Source organism: Lissotriton vulgaris, chromosome 10 (assembly GCF_964263255.1).
Source record: "Lissotriton vulgaris chromosome 10, aLisVul1.2, whole genome shotgun sequence".
Classification (NCBI taxonomy): Eukaryota; Metazoa; Chordata; class Amphibia; order Caudata; family Salamandridae; genus Lissotriton; species Lissotriton vulgaris.
Genome location: NC_141698.1, coordinates 724,204,511 through 724,227,931, shown reverse-complemented (window position 1 = coordinate 724,227,931; position 23,421 = coordinate 724,204,511). Strand labels below are relative to the sequence as shown.

The 23,421-nt window shown below is 46.4% G+C and overlaps 1 protein-coding gene across 28 annotated transcripts in view; it reads left to right on the top strand.

The window, feature by feature from the left end:
• SVIL (supervillin) overlaps window positions 1-23,421 on the top strand; it is an 807,080-nt gene that overhangs the window by 645,312 nt on the left and 138,347 nt on the right. For all 28 annotated transcript variants that reach the window (XM_086941586.1, XM_086941584.1, XM_086941578.1 and 25 more), the window contains one exon: window positions 7,373-7,520. In XM_086941586.1, the coding sequence (XP_086797712.1) occupies window positions 7,373-7,520 (148 nt within the window). The remainder of the gene's footprint in view (window positions 1-7,372; window positions 7,521-23,421) is intronic.

Genomic DNA, 23,421 nt, shown 5'->3' with positions numbered 1-23,421 from the left:
AATTAGTAATTTTTTTCCGCTACTTCTACAACACAACATGTTTTTCATTTTTTTTGCTAGCACCATTTTTTTTGCTAGCATTTGTAATAACTTCACGTTTCAATTCAGCTTTATCTTTACAAACGGACCATTTTACACATTCATGTATGTTCTGGCATTTCCTGGCCTGTTTTTTCATTCGCTTTCTCAACAGGATTTCCTTGGAAACGTTTAACATGTTTTGACCAAAACATTATCTGCACTTATTTGGCCATATTTTAGTACTTTCTAATTTGTGACTCGATAAAATCGCAAACTGCACTCCAGTCTTAAATTTCTTGTACTTTGTCAACAAAGCAACCCATTCATAATTTTAATCCATTTATTTGTTCCTCTTAATCTATGCATCAAATACTAAACATCAACCGTTGAGGAATCTATGGCAGGCACGACTCACTACCTCTAGACGCTCTCTCCCAATTAAAATTTGAGTAGTTCATTTTTGCATCCTTGAGCTCACGGTTCACATCGTTTTTGCATCAAATCTCATCTCCAACGAACTAATTCCAAACTCCTCTCTCCCCGATCGATCCATTCATCCAGCCTAAAACTGAGGGTCCTCCTTATCTGCTACAAACTGATCAACCTTTAAGGGGGGTGGGGGGACTTTTTAGCATGCACTAACTACCAGTTTAACATTGGTTGGTATAATTTTTTTCTATAACTTCATCTCAACAATGTAAAAGGTGGTCCAGAGTCTGCTATGACTCTTCATTTCAGATGTACCTTTGTTTTATTTATTTATTTATTTTTATTTTGAAAGTTTTATATAGCGCGAACAAGACCTTTGCAGATATCAGAGCGCTTTACAAATACAGGAGGTAGGGAAAACAAGTAACATGGGAGAGATTATCAGACTTTTGAGCATAGAATACTTGTAGGTAAAAAAGGAAAAGCTAAATAGGGTGGGTACATGGGGTAGCATAATAATTGACTAAAACCAATTAAATCGACAATCAGACAAACAATAGTACAGAAAGGTGTATATCCTCAAACAGATCAAGAGTACAAGTTCAGGTGAATTTAGTCATGAGGATAGCTTTTACTTCTTTTTTTAAAGAATGCAGAGGAGGAGATAAATCTGATTTCAGGAGGGAGTGAGTTCCAGATCCTGGGTGCCATTCCTGAAAGAGCGTTTATATGTTTTTTCCTTCCGGAATCTACGAGGTTTCAGGAGAAGATTCTTTGTGCTTCTAGTGGTTCTTGAGCCACCAGATATTGTCAGGTTCTGAGTGAGGTAGCCGGGTGAGTTGTGGTGTACAGCTTTGTGCGTCATGCAGGCAATTTTCAGATGTATTCTGGCTTCAAAAGTGTAGTGTATTGCATTTCTTGTTTACTGACGTCATCATAAGAATGTATTGGAGAATGTATTCCTTTGATTGTTAGGAGCCTTCAGCAGTCAGGAGTTCGATGGGCTTTGTCAGTTGCTTATCGGACTTTGGACTGGTGAGGCGCTTCTCCAGCCGAGTGGTCGCTCCCCTGCCTCCCTGGCGCACTGTGGTATCGTTGTTCCGCTTTTTGTCTGTCCTAATTAACTGCCTGCAGTCTGCCCCGCTTGCCGCTTTGCTTATTTTACATTTTAAACCGCGTTTGTCATTGTGTAAACATTATTGCTGTATTTGCGCATTCCGCCCCAAGCGCTCCGCTCCGCTGACCCCTCCGCTGCCATTTTGAGTGTTGTTGTCCTCCTTCGTGGCCCGCCCCGCCTCCCAGCTGAGACGCCCTCCCACTGCCTAAATACAGCGCTCCGTGTCCTGAACGCGTTGTGACTCGCTTCGCTCTCCAGCCGAGTGGTCGCTCCCCTGCCTCCCTGGCGCACTGTGGTATCGTTGTTCCGCTTTTGTCTGTCCTAATTAACTGCCTGAGTCTGCCCCGCTTGCCGCTTTGCTTATTTTACATTTTAAACCGCGTTTGTCATTGTGTAAACATTATTGCTGTATTTGCGCATTCCGCCCCAAGCGCTCCGCTCCGCTGACCCCTCCGCTGCCATTTTGAGTGTTGTTGTCCTCCTTCGTGGCCCTCCCCACCTCCCAGCTGAGACGCCCTCGCCCCTCCCCCCCCACTATCCATATATGACAGGAGTCCCCGCGCGCAGTGTTCACGCGCAGCGACCGCGCCGAAGGTGCGCCAAAGGTAAGCCCGTCTACGCCCGTCCGCGCCTGGACCGCGCCCAGCGCCAGACCCCCTGGCCCCCGTCCCTCCCAGCCCCCCCGCATTACCTACGATGCCGCCACCCTCCTAGCCCTTAACCCCGGTCGCGCCCCCAACTGCGTCCAAGCCGCTCCTGGACACACCCATGGACCTTTCTCCTGCTACTCCTGCAAATTCATCGGCACCGACAACATCTCCGCTACGACCACAACACAGATTCCTGACCCCAACCACCTACAGTGCATCCTCCTCAACACCCGCTCGGTCCACAGACACGCCACTGACCTATGGAATCTACTAGACACCATCTCTCCAGACGTCGCCTTCCTACCAGAAACTTGGATGAACGCTTCCTCCGCCCCAGACATCACCATTGCCATCCCTGAAGACTATAAGATCACACGCAAGGACCGCACCGACCATACAGGAGGAGGAATCGCTATCGTCCATAAGAAATCCATCCGCATCTCAACCAGCTCTGACGCCAAACTCGCTAACTCCGAACACCTTCACTTCCAGATCCACATCGACCCCAAGACCACTCTCAGAGGCACCCTCCTCTACAGACCACCAGGACCCCGCGCAAAATTCAGTGAAGACATCACAGACTTCATCACCCCACACGCGCTCCCCTCCAAAGACTACATCCTTCTAGGAGACCTCAACTTTCACCTTGAAAAGATCAACGACCGCAACACCGCCACCTTCTTAGACAACCTCGCCAACCTCGGACTTAAACAACTAGTCACTTCCCCGACCCACATCGCAGGTCACACACTCGACCCCATCTTCACCTCCAGCAATCATGTCTCCTTCAGCCACACTACGGATCTCCTCTGGACTGACAACAGCTGCGTTCACTTCACCTACAACAAGCCGAAACCCATCAACCACCTCCAACCAACTCTGCAAAGAAACTGGAACAAAATCACCACGGACCAGATTTCCGCATCGCTCCTTCTAAACACCCCAGCCCACTCTTCTAACGCAAACGAAGCCGCCGCCAACCTCACCCTATGGTTATCCAACACCGCCGACACCTTAGCACCACTGAAAAAACGTCAAAGCAAACCTGGCAGCAAAAAGGCCTCATGGTTCAACGATGATCTTAAGAAGTCCAAGAAACTCTGCCGCTCCCTTGAAAAGACCTGGAAAAAAGACCCAACCACTAGCACCAAGGACGCCTTCAAAAACGCCACCCGCACTCACCACCAACTAATCCGAAATGCCAAGAAAACAGCATTCAAGGATCGACTTGACAACAACGCCCACAACAGCAAGGAACTTTTCAACATCGTCAAGGAATTTACCAATCCCTCAGCCAAATCCAACGACATCACCCCCTCTCAAGCCCTCTGCGACTCCCTAGCCTCATTCTTCCACAACAAGATTGCAGACATCCACAACAGCTTCGACAACCAACCCGGAGACCAACCCACCCGACCATTTGCTGAACATTCTCCCCCCGTGAACACCCTTAACAACTGGAACCCAATCTCCACTGAGGACACAATCCGCCTTATGAATTCCATCCACTCAGGATCCCCCACAGACCCATGTCCTCACCACATCTTCAACAAAGCAGACTCCATCATAGCACCGCACCTCCGAGACGTCATCAACTGCTCCTTCAACTCCGCCACCTTCCCGGAAGACTGGAAACACGCTGAACTCACCGCCCTTCTGAAAAAACCCACAGCGGACCCCACCGAACTCAAAAATTACCGCCCCATCTCGCTCCTTCCATTCCCGGCCAAAGTCATCGAGAAAGCTGTCAACAACCAGCTCGCCGCCTTCCTCGAAGCCAACAAATCCCTTGACTCCTCACAATCTGGCTTCCGAGCAAAACACAGCACTGAGACCGCCCTCATCGCAGCAACAGACGACATTCGAACTCTACTGGACAATGGAGACACAGTCGCCCTCATCCTCCTCGACCTCTCCGCAGCATTCGACAGTCTGCCACAGCACCCTTTTACAACGCCTCAATAACATCGGAATCCAAGGAAAAGCACTTGAATGGATCACCTCGTTCCTCACCGGAAGAACCCAGAGAGTCCGCCTCCCACCATTCAAGTCCGAGGCCACTGAAGTCATCTGTGGCGTACCACAAGGATCCTCACTCAGCCCCACCCTCTTCAACGTATACATGAGCCCCCTCGCGGCCATCGCCCGCCAACACAACCTCAACATCATCTCTTACGCGGATGACACTCAACTAATCCTTTCTCTCAACAATGACCCCAGCACCGCCAAAACTAACCTACACGAAGGAATGAAAGAAGTTGCCGAATGGATGAAACAAAGCCGTCTGAAACTGAACTCAGACAAAACAGAAGTCCTCATCTTAGGGACATCCCCCTCTGCATGGGACGACTCCTGGTGGCCGGAAGCCCTCGGAAAAGCACCCATCCCGACAGACCACGCACGGAACCTAGGCGTCATCCTGGATTCTTCACTCTCAATGAACAGACAAGTCAGCGCCGTATCCTCTTCCTGCTTCAACATTCTTCGCATGCTCAGAAAAACATTTCGCTGGATCCCCACCGAAACAAGGAAAACAGTCACCCATGCTCTGGTCACGAGCCGACTGGACTACGGAAACACCCTCTACGCAGGCACTACCGCTAAACTCCAGAAGAAACTCCAACGAATCCAAAACGCCTCAGCCAGGATCATATTAGACATCCCACGCAACGAACACATCTCTGGTCACCTTAAAGACCTCCACTGGCTACCCGTCAATAAGAGGATCACTTTCCGACTGCTAACCCACGCACACAAATCACTCTACGACATCGGACCAGAATGCCTCAACTCACGACTGTCCTTCTACACCCCCTCCCGCCAACTACGTTCTTCCAGCCAAGCCCTCGCCACTGTACCTCGCATCAACAAGACCACCATGGCAGGCAGATCCTTCTCATACCTGGCTGCTAAAACTTGGAACTCACTCCCCGCTTACCTTCGCCTTACCCAGAACCACCTAGCATTCAGAAAGCAACTTAAAACGTGGATATTTGACAAGTAATCCTCCTCCCCTGTCTAAGCGCCTTGAGACCCTCTGGGTATGTAGTGCGCTATACAAATTCTCTGACTTGACTTGGTTGTAACCTTTGGATTAAACTTGTCAGTTTAACCATACTTCGTCTCACCTGGATTTCTTAAGACCACATGGTCTTCTACATATTGGCGACGATCGGGATTTGTTTCAACCACCGACCCACGCATCAGATGGGATTTAACTCTGCCACTGATTCTCGTAACGGAAAAGACCCTGTTTCTTTCATTCAAATTACCGTGAGTACAGTGGCGAGTTCGTTTTCCTCTGAATGGATGCATGGAAAGTAAAGGATCAAGTCTGAGCTGTTTACCTTGGATTGATGTAAGAAAGACTTGCTCTGGCTTGGCGTTTTTGGGTGTCTTATTTTAAACCCTTGCAAGTCGGTGCGGTGCGCTGTGTCATCGTTACTTTAACTGAAGCTGGCACGCACCTGCATTTTATAAATAAGCATCCCCAGAACGATTCCTCAGAACTTTCTTCTCGGCATTGCTGGAATTCTCTGAGTGACTGTGACGTCGAGCTTTGCATTGTGGGAGTAAGCAGCCAGTTCAGGGATTTTAAGTCAGGGGAAATATGCGAGTGTTTTTTGATCCAGTGATGAGTCTTGCTGCAGCGTTCAAAGAGGCTCTCAGGGGTGCAGTTGTAGATAGAGGGAGGGCGCAAAGGGCGACGCTACCGTAGTCTAAGCGAGGAATGACTAGGGCTTGTACAGCAGTTTGGAAGTCCTTGGCTGGGAGGAAGGGTTTACGTTTCCTCAAGGTGTTGATTTGGAAATTAGCTCCCTTAGTTGCTTTGCTGATATGCTGCTGCATGTTGAGATTGGTGTCAAGTGTAACCAAATAACATACTCAACTAAATTTCCATCATTTTCTTGTAAAGAATGCCCATGTTGTGCTTCACTTTTTCATATTTTAACATTTGGAGCATTGCCAGAAATGATCCACTATTGAGACCATAGTTTGGATTTCAATACCCAATGGGTTATTTTTTTCACTGCACCATTCCTGTGGCTATTATTTTCCACATCAGTGACCGTCTGACCTCACCTTTATAGTCTGACCTCACCTTAATGGTTCCTTCTTTTCAATCTTCATATTTCAGTAAATTCATATTCCTCATTTTCTCTACTTTGACAGCGTATACCTTTTTTCCCTGCTTTGCACAGCTGTTGGCGTGTCCCAAGCCTACCTGACAAACGTACTCCACGAACTGTAGAAATTGCTTCATGGAGAGAAAATTAAACCATGAACCATAACTTACACTTTGGTCGTTTGTATACATTACTCATTATGGTCCTTAAAGCCTCCACGTTTATGCTAACATAACCATGAATTTCTCAAGGCAGCTTTTTATGTATACTTTGACCTTTTTGCTTGGCTCTCCAGATCCTTCAGTGAAAGTGTGCTACAGGTTGCATTTTGTCTTCCGATAGGCCCAGACTTCTCTTCTTAATTTTTACTGCCCAGTCTACGAGCAAGCCTCACTGTGTACTGTAGATGGTACTTTAGACCACAGCTGTTTCAACTTATCCAGCAACTCTGCAGAAAATGTATTTAACTATATTTGTACAGCTTCTACCTAGCCAGTTGGCCAATGGAGAACTTTGCCAGTAACGTGGAAATAAAAAAATTGTAGATTAACAGTGTTCGGGTTGGAGAAAAAGAAAACCATCTGAGGCAGACCCTAAAATAGTATGCTTTAGATCAAAACTAGTAGTCCTAGAGTTAAGGCTCCATGTTTCTTGACCAGCTTTACATCTTCTTTCAGAGAAATTGGTGGTGACTAGAGCTGTTGAAATCCCCCTGCCATAGCGATGCTCCTGGATAAGGGATGTGCTGAATCAGCAGCCATTGAACTATCGCAATAGTTCAGCTTGAGCCGTCTCCACAGGCAGCACTGATAATGTTATCCTCAATCCTGACACAGAAAATAGAGCTCTAACGAAGACACATGGTTTATCTACATATAAAAATGTTTTTGACTTTTCTCAACAGTAAAGCAGCTGTGTTTAACGGTCTGTGCAGTTTTCTTTTAAACAAGATTACTGTCCTGCATTTAATGTCCGTTTATATCTGAATTATGTGAAAGGTCTTACTAAAACAGTGACTCTTTTTTTAGGCTTCGGAACTTGCAAGTTTGATCCAGACCAAGAGAGAACTTGGATGTAGAGCTTCCTATGTGCAGACCATAGAAGAAGGGATAAATACCCACACTCATGCAGCCAAGGAATTTTGGAAGCTTATAAGTGGTCAATCAGAATATCAAGGTAAGTTGAAACTTAGTATTTTAGCGTTGTCTTCGCCGTAATAGAGCATGGTTGTTTTCAGACTCTTCTGGAGCAAGATACCCGTGCCAGGCCTTTTTGGAAGAAGTCTGTTTGTTCAGGTTCATAAAATTTTACTTTAAGGCATTGTGGTCTGCAGCATGTCTGCATTATCCAGTCATTCCTTCTCGCCCAAAGTGCATTCTAATCTCTCACTATGCTTTTTCTGCTGATGTTGCTGGTGTAGTGGTTTGAGGACCTAGCTTCTTTTAAGAGATGATCCCTCTCGAGCAAATAATTGCATCTGACTTCCAAGACTAATTTGGTATTAGATTGAAAGATTTAGAGCAAGTTTCAATTTTTAATGCATAAACTTTGGTAGAGCCACAATAGTTTAAATCGCAGTGACCCGTAGACAACATTTTAAGCAGATGGGGTTTGATTAAACGGCTGTTATCGTCTTGCAAAGATTTCTGCAAGATCTCCAGTTGCTAGCTCTGTTCAGTCGTCTAATAGGAACATAACTGAAATTGCTCGTCGGGCACAATATTCCTGAATACTCTGAAATAATGTAATATTTCCTGCCCTCCAACCATCCCGTTTTCAGACCAGCCTCGATGTAACCTGTGATATTAGAGATAAGATAGTTTGGATTTCATCACAGATTTACCAGCCTTTTAGTCTGGTTGGTGCAGTTTTGCAAATGGCTAGGCAATGTTTCCTATTTCTTTTAAGTGTTTTTCCCATTCTGTTTTATAGTTCTGACTCCGTTAAGAGTATGCAATGCACACCCCTTATCAAAAAAGGAAATAACCGGTCTTAAGTGGCCACTGGTGCGTCCCAATCTAAACACACTTGTCACAATCTACCATTTCATTTGTGAAGGTGCAAGCCAGAATGCCTGGGTTGTCACTTAATGGAGAGGTTTATTATTCTTCTCTATATATTCATCTGCTCTATATGAACATGTAAGATTCTTAGTGTTTCTTTGAGACATTTGCAGAAGATTCCACACTATCCGCTATTGTTGCTACTGCTGATGCTACTGTGCTAGTGACCTAGTTGCAGCTGTTACGGCTTGTGCTGCGGTTCCTATTGTTGCTGCTGTGGTTCCCTGCTGTGACAAACAAATGTCTGCTGCAGTCCTGTTGGTACCTGAAGGGTCCGATGTGGACCTGATGCTTTCCATCTGCTTTTGCAACTAAACATGATATGATACTTGATCATCTCAAATAGATAATGGTCCGTTAGTTCCACCAGATTGTCTCAGCGTCCCTTCACTGTTGAACATTTTATTGAAATGTCCTGCCAAATTTGATCAAGACATTGCCTCCCTTGTCTTTTTTACCACAGTTCTTAGATCTACTCTATTCCAGGAGACTAATCTTACTATGGAATTTATATTTTACCAGTGTTGTGTCCACCGCCCTTCCCCAACCTCTCCACTGTATTTCACAAGTACTTTTTATTAGCACCATAATAAAGTTATTAATTTCTGTATAAATAAATAGTGTCTGCATCTTCCAGCACCCTCTTGACATTTTGGTTTCTCCTTGCATAATTTTTTTTCCAGGAGGTCTCTTATAATGCATTCATTCTTCCATCTAGGTGACTAAACTGTCGCCGTCTGGCCAGAAACTAAGTTGTAATCTCCTGTTCTGTAGCGTTGGTGTTTGCAGTGATGAATTCCATATTATTCTTTTTCTTGGTTTGCAAGGAACTGTTGTTTCTCTTTTCCATAGATGATCAAAATGTTAAGACCTGTTCTGATCTGCCATATGTAAAAGAAAGAGGTAGGGTATTCTGGTGGCTTAAAGGGCCATGTGGCAGGAGGGAAGAAATTGTACACCAGATGTGTGGTTTTAGAAAGTGCAATTCTTCAACGTTAAATTACATGCAGTGGTATGATGAAGCGGATCATGAGAATGGCAATGAGGCACAACTAGTGAATTGTCACTTTGTTTGCGTTTTGGATATCTAGACCACTCTAGAATATAAAACCCCCCCTTGACATGTCCAGATCCATTCGACCATATCTTGTCATTTGTTTTTGGGATATCCATTCCATTATAAGGGACACACATTAAATTGTGAATTCAACATCCCTCTCCCACCCAAATGTATACCTTGGTCCAGTCATGGTGCATATAAAAAAAATCCAAATACTAGACAATACATAAGTAATTGGGGGAGGGGTGGTGGTAGATCAGAGAATTGCTTACGTACTCTCCTTACAAAACAGCGGATTCAATTACATGACAAATGAACTCTGTCATCAAAGGCACTTCTTAGTCGTTTTATCTTCACGTAATTCAGTGAATGCCAAATAAGTTTGTTGTGGGTAATCTCTGAAATCACACTTTTGAGAGTTAAGTCAACACTGCTGGCCTCATCCCCATGGAGGTAAATAGTACTTAAAGACCTTGCCTGATTTTCCTTGTGAAACTGTTTCTAGCAGATGTTCCAGATGTTCTAGAGATGGTGCATAGAAGTCTGGAGATCGCAGCAGTGTTTAACCACCAGAGACACCGGTTAGGCAAAAGTATCAGAGTTTCACGACCCGCTAAATTGCTTCAAAGGGAAAGGGTTTAATTTCTAGCAGCTTTTTCTTCCTTAAAAAAAAAAGACCTTATCAGTTAAGTGAATAGGGCCTACATCCACTGGAGAACTTGGGCATTTAAGAAACTACAGGAAATTTTCATCACAGGTAATTGCATTATATTGCAGACTACACTTCAGTGGCTGGGGTAATCGGTAGAGGCTTGAGTACATATCTTGTGCCCAGTAAACTCCAGGAGGGTACTGGGTCCTCATTAAAAGGCATCTCTTTCTCTTTCAAGTATTAGTTTGTGCATTCGGATACTTACTAGAACTTTCCCCTACGATGAAGTGGCTTAAAACACTTAAAAAATGGTCTGTTGCCATCATTGGAGTAAGCCATAATGGAAAGATTCCCCATATACAGTTCAGTTACAAATGTTAAAGACTTTTAAAGTGTACTGTCTGCTAATGCACATTAATCCATGAAACATTTGGCCATTATTGAAGTGTTTCTTAATTGAGATGAAACTGCTTTGCCAGAATGATCGTTTAGATGCTCTAAATAAATGCCTTTCAAGATTTCTTATAATTCTGCAGATGTTTCACTTGTTGCCAAGGATGTTACTCCCCATAATTAAATTGATCATTGTGGTTGGTTCAGATTACATTCATTTTCTTTTGTTTTTGGTTTTTCTCCTGGATCAATCTGCTCTAGCGGCAAAAGGAATATTTCAATCTCTAACCTATATAACATTGGCATAGAAGTTGTCTATATTGACAATTAAGTGTCCAGTTGCAAAACTAGAGGGACTAGGAAATAAAATGCAGAATGGTCTGAAATCTAACAAATTCAAAGCTTTGACTGAAATGGGTAAACTGATGAAGTATATGGATAAGTAATTGGCAGAGGTGAGAATCTCAGTGCTGTGTTTGCATTAGTCTATCTATTAAATCTTGTTGCTCCACTTCGAATGCGTACAGTGAACCCTTTCAGATCCATTTGTGAATTTAAGTATGTTTTTGGAAATTTAAGACAGCAGGTCATATCTTTGGTTACTTGCCTTTAATAAGGATGAAAACCATCTTGGCTTGCTAGATGTAACACAATTGTGAAGTACAACCAATGCATTTGGTGAAGAGAAGAAGAAATTTCTGCTTCAATTACTTAGTCCTCTTGTCAATAAGAGCTGGAGGCATGCTGTTTTTCAAGATATTCATGTGAGTAATGCTGCTGCAATTATATAATTGGGAATCATGTACTTGGTCTGTGGTTAGTCTGGAAATCCGGCATGGCACTAATACTTCTAGAGCCCTCTCTTATCTCCCAAGATAACCTCACAATATGCATGAAAACATCAACAATCTGGTCTACTGTACTAATCTGTCTTGCAGTACAAACCCAATAGATTAAGACCTCGTCCACAAAATGGGATATTTAGGTTTGACAGCCACCTAATTTAGGGTATTTATGGAAGAAACCCTTAACTATTTCTTTATAGTGGGAGGTTCACGGACTAGGTCTTTGCAACTGGATGTCATGACGTATGCCTACGGTCAGTAATAACTTTAATATTTAGTAGCAGACATTGCTTTTGGTTGTTTCAAACTTAATTGGATGCATATACTGTGATGCAAAGCACCATCTCCTGATTAATTCTTTGACACCTGATTTAGTCCATCTGTGTTATAATTGTCATGTTTGATCCGCTAAGTGCATACTCCCAAAACAAAAATCACGAGCAAGTTTGTAGATCTAGGTCTGTCCCTAGCTAAGAGGGAGATCACGGCACAATGGAAGTCACAACGAGGGCCTAACATAGGGAAGTGGAAATCAGAACTACTTACATGGGCTAGGAGTGAGGGCACGGTTAGATTGCAGCAGGCTATGCGCACCAATGATGAAAAGGCGATGGAAGCAGCAAGGGCGTGGGAAGCATTGGTAATAGCGCTGCGGACTCCAGAGACTGACTCCGAGAGGGATCCTGTTGTGAATATCTCCATCTTGAGACTTAATCTGCACTAAAAGCTTTCTTGCCTCAAATCCATAAAATCTTGTACCCTCCAGGGCAATTGTTCGATAAGGTTAAATTCTTGCTGATTCCTCGGTTTATGAACATCACCAGGCATCAGACTGGATGAAGAAACCTTTTAACCAACAGTAGCTTCAAGATGGTACTGTGTGGGTTTAGAGGCGGGTTCAGTCGGCCCAGAAGTAATGGCACACCAGTGGATATTCGTAAGCAGTCCATCTACTCCTTTAGCTAAATCTCTAGACCTAGAACCACCCCCTAGGTGATATTCCTGCAAAAAAACAACCCCATAAGGAGGAGGAATCTTATTCTCCCCAAATAACTATCTTGCCCCTGGGACTGTCTGAAGAGACTGGCATTTCCTGACGCCAGGCTATTCCTCCTAGTTGAAGCCAGTTTTTGAAGGGGCCTATGCAAGACTTTCAAACATCACATGCTGACCCTTCCATGATTGGACTTTTAGTAGGCCATGCTGGACATAATCCGCATGACCTGCTTCTCTCTGAGCTACTCTGATTAATGGGCTGTGGGTTTGATCTTTTGGTGCCTCCAATCCTTACTTCTACAGGAACGCCCTGCAGTGCTTAAATTGAGCTGGGGGTTGCCGATTGGGGAACCCGCATTTATTTCGTGCTTACAGAGGGAAAAACAAAGATGTAAAGACAGAGGGAAAAAAATACAGAAAATCCATCAGCAAGGGAGAAAGCAGACCCCTTTAAGAGTGAGATAACGTGGCGGGAGTGACTGGCAATGAATTAAAGAGGCCTGAGGTAGATTCGGGACTGTGCACCCTTGGGAAATTATGGTCTTGACATTTTTATAGTACCAGCCACAGGTGTATGAGCAGCGCTTTTTAGAACCGCCTCCTATTTTACAAATAAAGCACTGACACTCTGCCTGCAGCAGCTGACCCTTGTATATCTAGGGACATCTACAATGTAGTCACTGGCTCTGCCCTCTGATTACAGCTACGATTCAACCTTCAAAGTTTGCCAGATATGGTCTATGACCTAGAGTGGTTCATGCTTGTTTTGATCACTGTCTGTCAAAACACTTCCTTGGAGTCCAGAAATGTGCCCTGTCAAAGTAACTCCTGATTAAATTCTGATGCCTTGAAATTTCCCAATAGAGTATCGGTGTACAAGGGAAGAGGACACTGAGGCTAATAACTTCTTCGCTCTAAGTGCTTTGACTTCTATTTGAACCTAGAGAATGTTAGTGGCCATGACACCTTGCTGGAAGGAGACATTACTCCTCCATCACAACCCCGCTTTTGGTATGGAAAGCTGTTGAAATACTGAACCTGCCCTCACTTACTGCTGAGACCAAGTCAAACATCTTGACTGAAATCCTACAATTGTCCTACGCTGTTTCAGAATTGTTGATCTGGTTAGAGGCGCTTTTGTAGACTGTTTTGGCTACCTGTGAGAAGTCCTTTTTTTGGGTATGGCAGTTCCACAGACAAATTACTCAATTATTTAGGCCTGCACGTTCTGATCCAAAATGTTTTTTCACAAGACTCCCTTCTACCAACCTGAATCCAAACAGCTCCTTTAGACTGCAAGTCATAAAGGCTTTGGGCTCAAATGTCTTTGCTTCAGGCATCCTAGTTTTGCACACTGCCCTAGACATGGGCCTGCTTTGCCATTACGTCCACGTTTGTGTGACCTAGCAAAAATGTCCATAATCTGTTTTCCTAATTACATGAAGAAGCAGCGTTCAGCCCTTGTCAGCCAAATTTTGGATGCTACCAACCCTCTTCAAGAGTCCTAGATTCTGCCTAAACATTGATTTGAGCCATTGTGGTTACTTAGAATTGATGAACCTGAATGCACTCAATAAGTTTTTCATGAGATATCCACGTGGTCACTTTGATGGTAATTGGCTCTTCGGGGAGAAGGGCGACCATTTTCTGTAAGTTTTTAAAACCAGTTGTGCCATGGTGTGCTCGGTGGGCCTTCCTTCCCCAGCTATATGGTCCCTCTCAGGGCTTCTCCAGGGAACAATTGTCACTTCACTGACAATCCTTCCCAGTTGGTCCAGTCGGCCAGCAGTTGTAGCCCTGCATTTAGGGCGTGGACCTAAGGGACACCAGCATGGTCAATAGCAGCATCCATAGTCTCTTCCGTTCTCTACTGGGTCAGCCATAGCAAAACCCCTGGCTCCACCTTTGTCCACCACAAGCTTGCAGAGGGAGGTCAGGGGATGAAGATCTCGAAGGGTCTCATTAGGCCACCAATTTATAGCCCAAAAAAACGGATTGCTGGGTGCTCTAGTTTGGCCTCAAGGGCTGCAATCTCCCCTTCCTTTCTCCACTGCCCTCTTGTCAGGCAGTGCTCTGCAGCACAGGTCTCTATCTTTCAGAAACAGGTTCATGCCCTGGTGAATAAAGGGACCATATAAGTGGTACACTTCGAGGAGAGAGGCGTTGGATTTTACTCTTTACTTTTTGTTGCACAATAAGAATAAAGGTCTATGTATGGTTCTATAAGTTCTTGCTGATTCCACTTCTGAAGGAGGGCGAAGCAAGGCAAAACTGTGTTCGAGGCATATGGGCTGCAGACCACACACTAGTGCATAGATCGCCATCTGGTGGTGGACCTGGATGATTACACTTTGTTGTCTTGGAAGAGTGTTTGTTTGGTAGATGACTCCTCCTGTAGAGCGTAGTGCGCATGGGCATCGACTCCATCTTCAGAATGTTTTTTTCCGCCATCGGGCTCGGATGTGTTTATCGTTCGGTCCCGTTACCGATCTCCTTTCGACTGCCAGTTCTACATCATACCATCGGTATCGTCTTCAATCGTGATTCCAGTTACCCCGTCGAAGAAAGGCTTGCGCTTCTCGATTCCAGCGTTCGTCGGGGCGGTCGGGCCCAACTGAGCCATTAGGCCTTTGGCTCATGGAAAGAACACCCTTCAAGAAGTGCCCTCAGTGTGGATACAAATTCCCCCACACTGATCTACTAGAGGTGTGCAATCTGTGCTTGTCCCCAGAGCGCGAGAGTCGAGATTGCCAGGCCTGCGCTTCGTTCCAGTCCAAGAAAACCATCAGAGGCCGTCGAACTCGAAGAGTCATGGCGCAGTCCTCTTCATCAACACCAGATCTCATCATAGACGAGGCTCTAATCGATCTAGAAGCCGAAGGACAACATAGTTTCAGAAGCAGAGGATTTAGCTTCCGGAGCTGAAGGACAATCAGAAGATGACCATCTTCTTCGAGTTGGTCAACAGGTCGTGAGTACAAGCGTCGACCTTGTTCACACCTCCATACTGGGACAGGCTTCGGTTCCACCTGTGGGTCCAGGTGCACACCGACCAAAAACCTCCGAAACCCTGCCTTCCGGCTCGGCAACAAAGAATCCTAAAAGGCCTCTAGGCGACTCTGGCTCGAGTCAGTCTGTCAGTCCCGACAAGCAAAAGGTCCTCAAACCGAAACTAACTTCGGCACTGAGGCAACCCTCGGTACCAAAACTGGTCGAGCTGAAAACATGCTCAGCACCGAAAACAGTTCCCAAGCCTTTCGAACAGAAGCCAACTCCGGTACCCAAGAAAGTCGACCCAAAGTCCATTTCGGCACCAAAATACACTTCTGCACCAAAAGTTGTAGACCCGAACCGTGCTTTGGAACCAATAATTCCGGATCCGTAAACATCCGATCTGAACAAGATGCACAACACCAAGTCTTCGGAACCGAAACCAAGATCTGCTCCAAAGACTGCAATAGACACTGCAAAACCTTCTAAGCAATTCGTCCCCAAGCAAGACAAGTCGGTGCCGAAAAAGGATAGTTCCACCGAAGAGCTTTTCCGCCCAGATCCAAAACAAAACACTTCGTATTCCTCCGAAGACTGGACATATAATTACAGTGCCTGAAAAGAGGAAAATGGACTCTCCCAAGCCACCTCCAGTTCCTCTCAAAAACATGCTCCAACTTTCCCCATAAGAATTCCTTCACCACTGCCAGAGCTACCACTGGACATTTCCCCTGCTCACTCTGCATCCACCATGCACAGCCCTGCACCAGAGGATGACTATGAGGATAATTATTCACAAGGGGTAGAAAGTGAGCAACCCATTGATTACCCAGATAATATTCATGGGCCATCAGATGGTCTCTGGGAAGATAACGCGCCAGAAGCACCAGATCTGCCACAAGATGATGCATACCCTTCTAGGCCATCTCCTCCAGATGACACTATAGTGTTTACACAACTCATTCGTAGGGCAGCCACCTTTCATGGGGTGGATTTACACACTGATCCAGTAGAGGGAGACTTCCTTATGGATACATTACTATCATCACCCAAAACCACAACAACATTACCAATGCTTAAGGGAGTGGTAAAACATGCAACAGAGGTATTCAAGGACCCTGTCAGAGCCAGGGTAATTAACCCCAGACTAAAAAAGAAGTATAAAGCAGCTCCAACTGACCCAGCATACATCAAAGGCCATTTGCCATTAGACTCATTAGTAGTCTCAAACGCTAGGAAAAGAGCTAACTTGCAGACAACAGGGGATGCTCCACCCCCTGATAAGAAGTCCAAGCTTTTAGATGCTTCAGGAAAACGCACCCTCTCACAAGCAGCCAATGTCTGGAGAATTGCTAACACTCAAGCACTGTTAGCAAGATATGATTGAGCTCATTATGATGAGCTAGAAACACTTATGCAACATTTGCCAGAACAATATAAAGCCAAGCCAAGCCAAGGCAAGGTCATTACCAATACCTCAATCCTTTGTGCGTTAGATACTGCTGACACAGCCTCTAGAGCAATAAATACAGGCGTACTGTACATAGACATGCATGTTTATGCATCTCTGGGCTCAAACCAGAGGTACAGACCAGTAACCTGAATCAATCTTTTGACCAGCAACATCTTTTTGGTCCTACAGTTGATCATGCACTAGAGCGAATGAAAAAAGATACGGACACTGCAAAATCCATGGGGGCCATTTGAAACTCAGACTCCCCGAGCGTCCTTTCGTCGCTCCTCTTACAGGGAGGCCTCCAAAGGTTTTCAAACAGACAACGCCTCCTCTTCTTAAAAAGCTCTCACCCAATCTTCTCTCAATAGAGGTTATTAAAGAGGAGGATATAAAGGGAACAACATTTAAGGTGGAGGCAGAGGTAACAACCACCTGCAATGCCTCCACTCCTAAACAGTGACTTCCCTCCCCTCCCCCAGACCATTCCACTCCTGTCGGGGGGAGATTACAATAGTTCCTACCTGTCTGGAACTCCATCACCACAGACAGGTGGGTGAGACAAATAGTTCAGTCGGTTATTGCCTGGAGCTCACTTCCACTCCTCCAACAATACCACCCAGACAGCGTCCCATGTCACAGGAGCATCTCAGTCTCCTAAAACAAGAGGTTGCATCTCTACTGCAAAAGAATGCAAAAGAACCAGCCCCAGTACACCATCAAAACACAGGAGTTTACTCCCTATACTTTCTTATCCCCAAAAACGACGGTTCATTCCGACCTATACTAGACCGGAGACCCCTAAATCTTTACATACAGTCCGACCACTTCCATATGGTCACATTACAGCAAGTTCTGCCTCTGTTAAAACATGGCAACTTCCTTGCCACCTTAGATCTCAAGGACGCCTACTTCCACATTCCCATCCACCAAGCTCACAGAAAGTACCTTTGGTTCGTACTAGACGGTCAGCATTACAAGTTCAAAGTACTCCCTTTCGGAGTAACTACAGCACCTAGCGTTTTCACAACGTGTCTAGCAGTAGTAGCAGCACACTTAACAAGCATTGGAAATGCAATAGGGCTCGCATTAGAAAAGTTTGAGCTATTGGTCTTATAAATGAATTTTTTTTATTTGTTATTTTTTAAAATAGCTAAATTAATAACTTTGTCAATTACAATGCCAATAGTTATAACTTTCGCAAATGTGACACCTATAGCATTTGCAATGCAACATATTTTGTATTTACGTGACTTAGAAGTATTGATATTACAAATAACAATGGCTTTTAATTTTTTTAAATAATTAATACTTAAATAATTTATTTAATTTGTAATGGCAATAGCTTAAACTTTTGTAAATAACTTTTGTGAAGATTATGTTCAGTGTTTTTTATTGTGACGAAAATCCAAGAACAGAAGTGAATTATTAACAACTTTTTGTGATTTGTAATAAGGCGTGAAAGCTTGAAAACAGCTTGAAACATTGAAAGAACATATTTGAACCAGTGATGCTGTGGTTGCGCTGAGTGATGCTGTGGTTGCGCTGAGTGATGCTGTGGTTGCGCTGAGTGATGCTGTGGTTGCGCTGAGTGATGCTGTGGTTGCGCTGAGTGATGCTGTGGTTGCGCTGAGTGATGCTGTGGTTGCGCTGAGTGATGCTGTGGTTGCGCTGAGTGATGCTGTGGTTGCGCTGAGTGATGCTGTGGTTGCGCTGAGTGATGCTGTGGTTACGCTGAGTGATGCTGTGGTTGCGCTGAGTGATGCTGTGGTTGCGCTGAGTGATGCTGTGGTTACGCTGAGTGATGCTGTGGTTGCGCTGAGTGATGCTGTGGTTGCGCTGAGTGATGCTGTGGTTGCGCTGAGTGATGCTGTGGTTGCGCTGAGTGATGCTGTGGTGGCGCTGAGTGATGCTGTGGTGGCGCTGAGTGATGCTGTGGTGGCGCTGAGTGATGCTGTGGTGGCGCTGAGTGATGCTGTGGTGGCGCTGAGTGATGCTGTGGTGGCGCTGAGTGATGCTGTGGTGGCGCTGAGTGATGCTGTGGTGGCGCTGAGTGGGTGCATTGGCGGAGCTGTGTGGTGGGTGCATTGGCGGAGCTGTGTGGTGGGTGCATCGGTGGAGCTGTGTGGTGGGTGCATCGGTGGAGCTGTGTGGTGGGTGCATTGGTGGAGCTTAGTTGGAGCATCAGTGGAGCTGTGTGGTGGGTGCATCGGCGGAGCTGTGTGGTGGGTGCATCGGCGGAGCTGTGTGGTGGGTGCATCGGCGGAGCTGTGTGGTGGGTGCATCGGCAGAGCTGTGTGGTGGGTGCATCGGCAGAGCTGTGTGGTGGGTGCATCGGCGGAGCTGTGTGGTGGGTGCATCGGCGGAGCTGTGTGGTGGGTGCATCGGCGGAGCTGTGTGGTGGGTGCATCGGCGGAGCTGTGTGGTGGGTGCATCGGCGGAGCTGTGTGGTGGGTGCATCGGCGGAGCTGTGTGGTGGGTGCATCGGCGGAGCTGTGTGGTGGGTGCATCGGCGGAGCTGTGTGGTGGGTGCATCGGCGGAGCTGTGTGGTGGGTGCATCGGCGGAGCTGTGTGGTGGGTGCATCGGCGGAGCTGTGTGGTGGGTGCATCGGCGGAGCTGTGTGGTGGGTGCATCGGCGGAGCTGTGTGGTGGGTGCATCGGCGGAGCTGTGTGGTGGGTGCATCGGCGGAGCTGTGTGGTGGGTGCATCGGCGGAGCTGTGTGGTGGGTGCATCGGCGGAGCTGTGTGGTGGGTGCATCGGCGGAGCTGTGTGGTGGGTGCATCGGCGGAGCTGTGTGGTGGGTGCATCGGCGGAGCTGTGTGGTGGGTGCATCGGCGGAGCTGTGTGGTGGGTGCATCGGCGGAGCTGTGTGGTGGGTGCATCGGCGGAGCTGTGTGGTGGGTGCATCGGCGGAGCTGTGTGGTGGGTGCATCGGCGGAGCTGTGTGGTGGGTGCATCGGCGGAGCTGTGTGGTGGGTGCATCGGCGGAGCTGTGTGGTGGGTGCATCGGCGGAGCTGTGTGGTGGGTGCATCGGCGGAGCTGTGTGGTGGGTGCATCGGCGGAGCTGTGTGGTGGGTGCATCGGCGGAGCTGTGTGGTGGGTGCATCGGCGGAGCTGTGTGGTGGGTGCATCGGCGGAGCTGTGTGGTGGGTGCATCGGCGGAGCTGTGTGGTGGGTGCATCGGCGGAGCTGTGTGGTGGGTGCATCGGCGGAGCTGTGTGGTGGGTGCTTCGGCGGAGCTGTGTGGTGGGTGCCTCTGTGGAGCTGTGTGGTGGGTGCATCTGTGGAGCTGTGTGGTGGGTGCATCTGTGGAGCTGTGTGGTGGGTGCCTCTGTGGAGCTGTGTGGTGGGTGCCTCTGTGGAGCTGTGTGGTGGGTGCCTCTGTGGAGCTGTGTGGTGGGTGCCTCTGTGGAGCTGTGTGGTGGGTGCCTCTGTGGAGCTGTGTGGTGGGTGCCTCTGCGGAGCTGTGTGGTGGGTGCCTCTGCGGAGCTGTTTGATGGGTGCATCTGTGGATCTGTGTGGTGGGTGCATCGGTGGAGCTGTGTGGTGCGTGCATCGGTGGAGCTGTGTGGTGCGTGCATCGGTGGAGCTGTGTGGTAGGTGCCTCGGTGGAACTTCAAATCAGACACCACTTAAGTTGCAAATACAAGGTCCAGAGCACACGTAATGATAGTAATTGTAGCACATATACTGTGTGAGTAACAAAGTCCCTTCAATTGCAAGAACACGAGTAAGAAAACAAGAACGACAAGCAATGTTTCAAGCTTAAGGTTTTATAAGTGGCTGTGGTCCTCCTTCAGTAGGAGATACAAAGACTTGCCTTTCCCTTGACTCTTCAGGGCTGGGGGTGAAACAAAAGGAAAAGGTACAAAATATGGTAAAGAAGAAAAGGGAAATGGTAACTCCAAACGTGTTGAAAATGTGGTAGGAAAAAAACGTGGTAGGAAAAAAACACCTCCATGTGAGTGGAAACCATAAAAAAGGTAAGTGCAAGGAGCAACAAAAGTGACGCAAAATTATTAGCTAGATAGAAACCACAGTGTGTGTATACATCATCAATGGCCAGCTGTTTGGCAGAACATTAATTTACAACATTTTTGGTAAAACCAAGGCAAAGATAATAGGGGAGGAAAGAAAAAAGGAGGAAGAAACTGTCATTTAGAACAAATGAGAAAGTATATACAACATGTCCTGCCATTCCTAAGGGAAAATTCCTGGACATTAATTCCTAAAATCGGCAGATCAAAGTGATTGACGTGAAGGTGGGTGATGCTAACCAGGAAAGGAACAAGGGAAAATAAAACATTGAAGTGTTTAGTGAAGAACATGCTAATAATAACAATTTTGTCACGAAAAAGATAAGCAATAATACCTCATTGTATGTAAACAATAACTCATTTTATGTCCAGGTTTCAGACCTGAAAAAATAAAGTGGGAGACAAAACTGAGAGACACAGAGAGTACGCTTCCACTTTCAGCTAAAATAAAACGTCTTAACTTCCATAGCTAATTAAATGCGACATCGGTATGTTATTCAGTTGATTTGAGAAAAAGTATAATATGGAATTCGAGTTGTTGCGCCCAAAATAACTTGTTATTGCACACGTTGTAGCTAGTAGCAAACTCGAGAGACATTCGAAGAAAATAAGTAGTGAAGCTGAAAAAAAGGGAAAGATAAGAGCACAGCGAGGGTAGGTGAAACGTGTATCAATGAGAGAAATACCTGAAAAAAGTCTCTATGGAGCGGTTTCTGTGAAAGGAGGTAAAACGAAATACTAATAAACGTCAGAGGGAAAAACCTTATAGGCACTACAGCAAGTCTGCTAACAATCAGGGAAAACTAACACAAGGTCAAAACCACATACCGGGGGACCGGTGATATTTCCAACCCGGTCCTAATTGGGGTGTAAAGTTGCGCAATGGCAGGATCAGCCGAGAGTATTTTGTGCAATCCCATGAGATAATGAAATCTAGAAATAACAAGCAGGTAATGCCGTCATGGTGATAATGGTCAAAAGCTGTGGGCGAAAACAAAGCGGGATGCGTTAACCAGTAAGTAACACAAACCCTATAGCTATTGCCAGTTTCTGCAAAGTAAAAAATATAATAGAAAGAGCGGGCGCCTACCTGAAATGCAGCATGGAGTGGTTCGTGTTTTGCTGTAACCGGATACGGAAAGAGCAAAATCCCCAGGGGCCTCCTTATAGGTGACGTGGGGAAAGAGAAAAGAGACTAGACCGCTAAAGTCCCAGTTTTGGAACGGCGAATAAAATGGAAACTGAGGAGGGGAAGCGAAACGTCCTGAAAGCGAAAAGCCTTTCCCGAACCAAAATGTGTAAATGAAAGGAAAGAATAATACAAGAACTGTAAAACTTTCCCAGACACGCACGCGCTTAATTATTCTGTCCGAAGTTAAAAGGCAAGTGTGTGGCCCATATCATGGAAAGGATGACAAAGAGAGAGGCCATAGAAACTAGCTGTACAGATTGGCAAATGCAGTGCTTTTAGCGGAAAGCGTAGATGATGCAAGGCGAGCTCACGGCGCGAGCTGGAGTGAAGAAAGGGAGCGAAACCAGGAAGTCAGGCATCCTTGCCCGTGACATGGGCGGGGCCTGTGACGTGCCGGAAGAGGCTGGTGTTGCTCGTTGCGCCGGAGAAAAGGAGCTCAGCGAGGGGACGGGACAAAAGAGCACAGTGAGTGGAGGGGGGGATTTGTGTGTCTGTGCGCGTGAGCCCCGTGAGTAGTGGGGGAGGGGGGTGCGTGTGTGTGCGGGGGGGGAGAATGTGTGTGCGCAAGCTGACTTTGCCTGTATGTGTACGCGCGCGATGGCCAGAAGTTGACTTGCGGTGAATGTTGAGAACAGAGGATGTGCACTGCGCCGGCTGGGCGTGCGCGCCCACGAGGTGAAATCGCCGATGGGAAGCTCGTGCACATCCCCTGTCTCACATTCATCGGAACACGCCAGCAACAGTTGTCTTCGCAGACAAAGCAGGCTCCGCCTGCTTTTTAGGTCTGCTCTCCCTAAAAAGGGACAATATTCATGTCTTCCCATACCTAGACTGCATCAGACCATCTGCCTGCTACACAAGCCAGGCTTCAGAGTAAATAAAAAAAGTCACATCTCCAACCATCCCGGTCTCAACAGTATCTGGGTGCCACAATAGATACCTCCAAAGCAATTGCATCCCCCATTCCAGCAAGGACACAAAGTATGCAAGCTCTTATACAAAAATTCCAACCTCAACACTCACTACCAGCTCAAGTGTTCATGCAACTAATTGGAATGATGGCATCTTGCATCGTCATAGTGCCACACGCAAGACTCCATGTGCCCCCTGCAAGAGTGCTTAGCAAGCCAATGGAACCAGGCTCCACAAATGACAGCTCTGGTGGTGGTGGACGACCGGACACATCACTCTCTGCAGTGGTGGAACACCAAAAACCTTTCCAAGGGCCGGCCATTCACATAGAGCCAGTTCCACAGGTGGTGCTAACCACAGACTCATCTCGCAGGCTGGGGAGCACATTTGGAAATGCGCACAGTACAGTGCACATGGACACCGCAACAAAAGCTATTCCACATAAATCATATGGAGTTGCTAGCCATTTTTCAACTCTA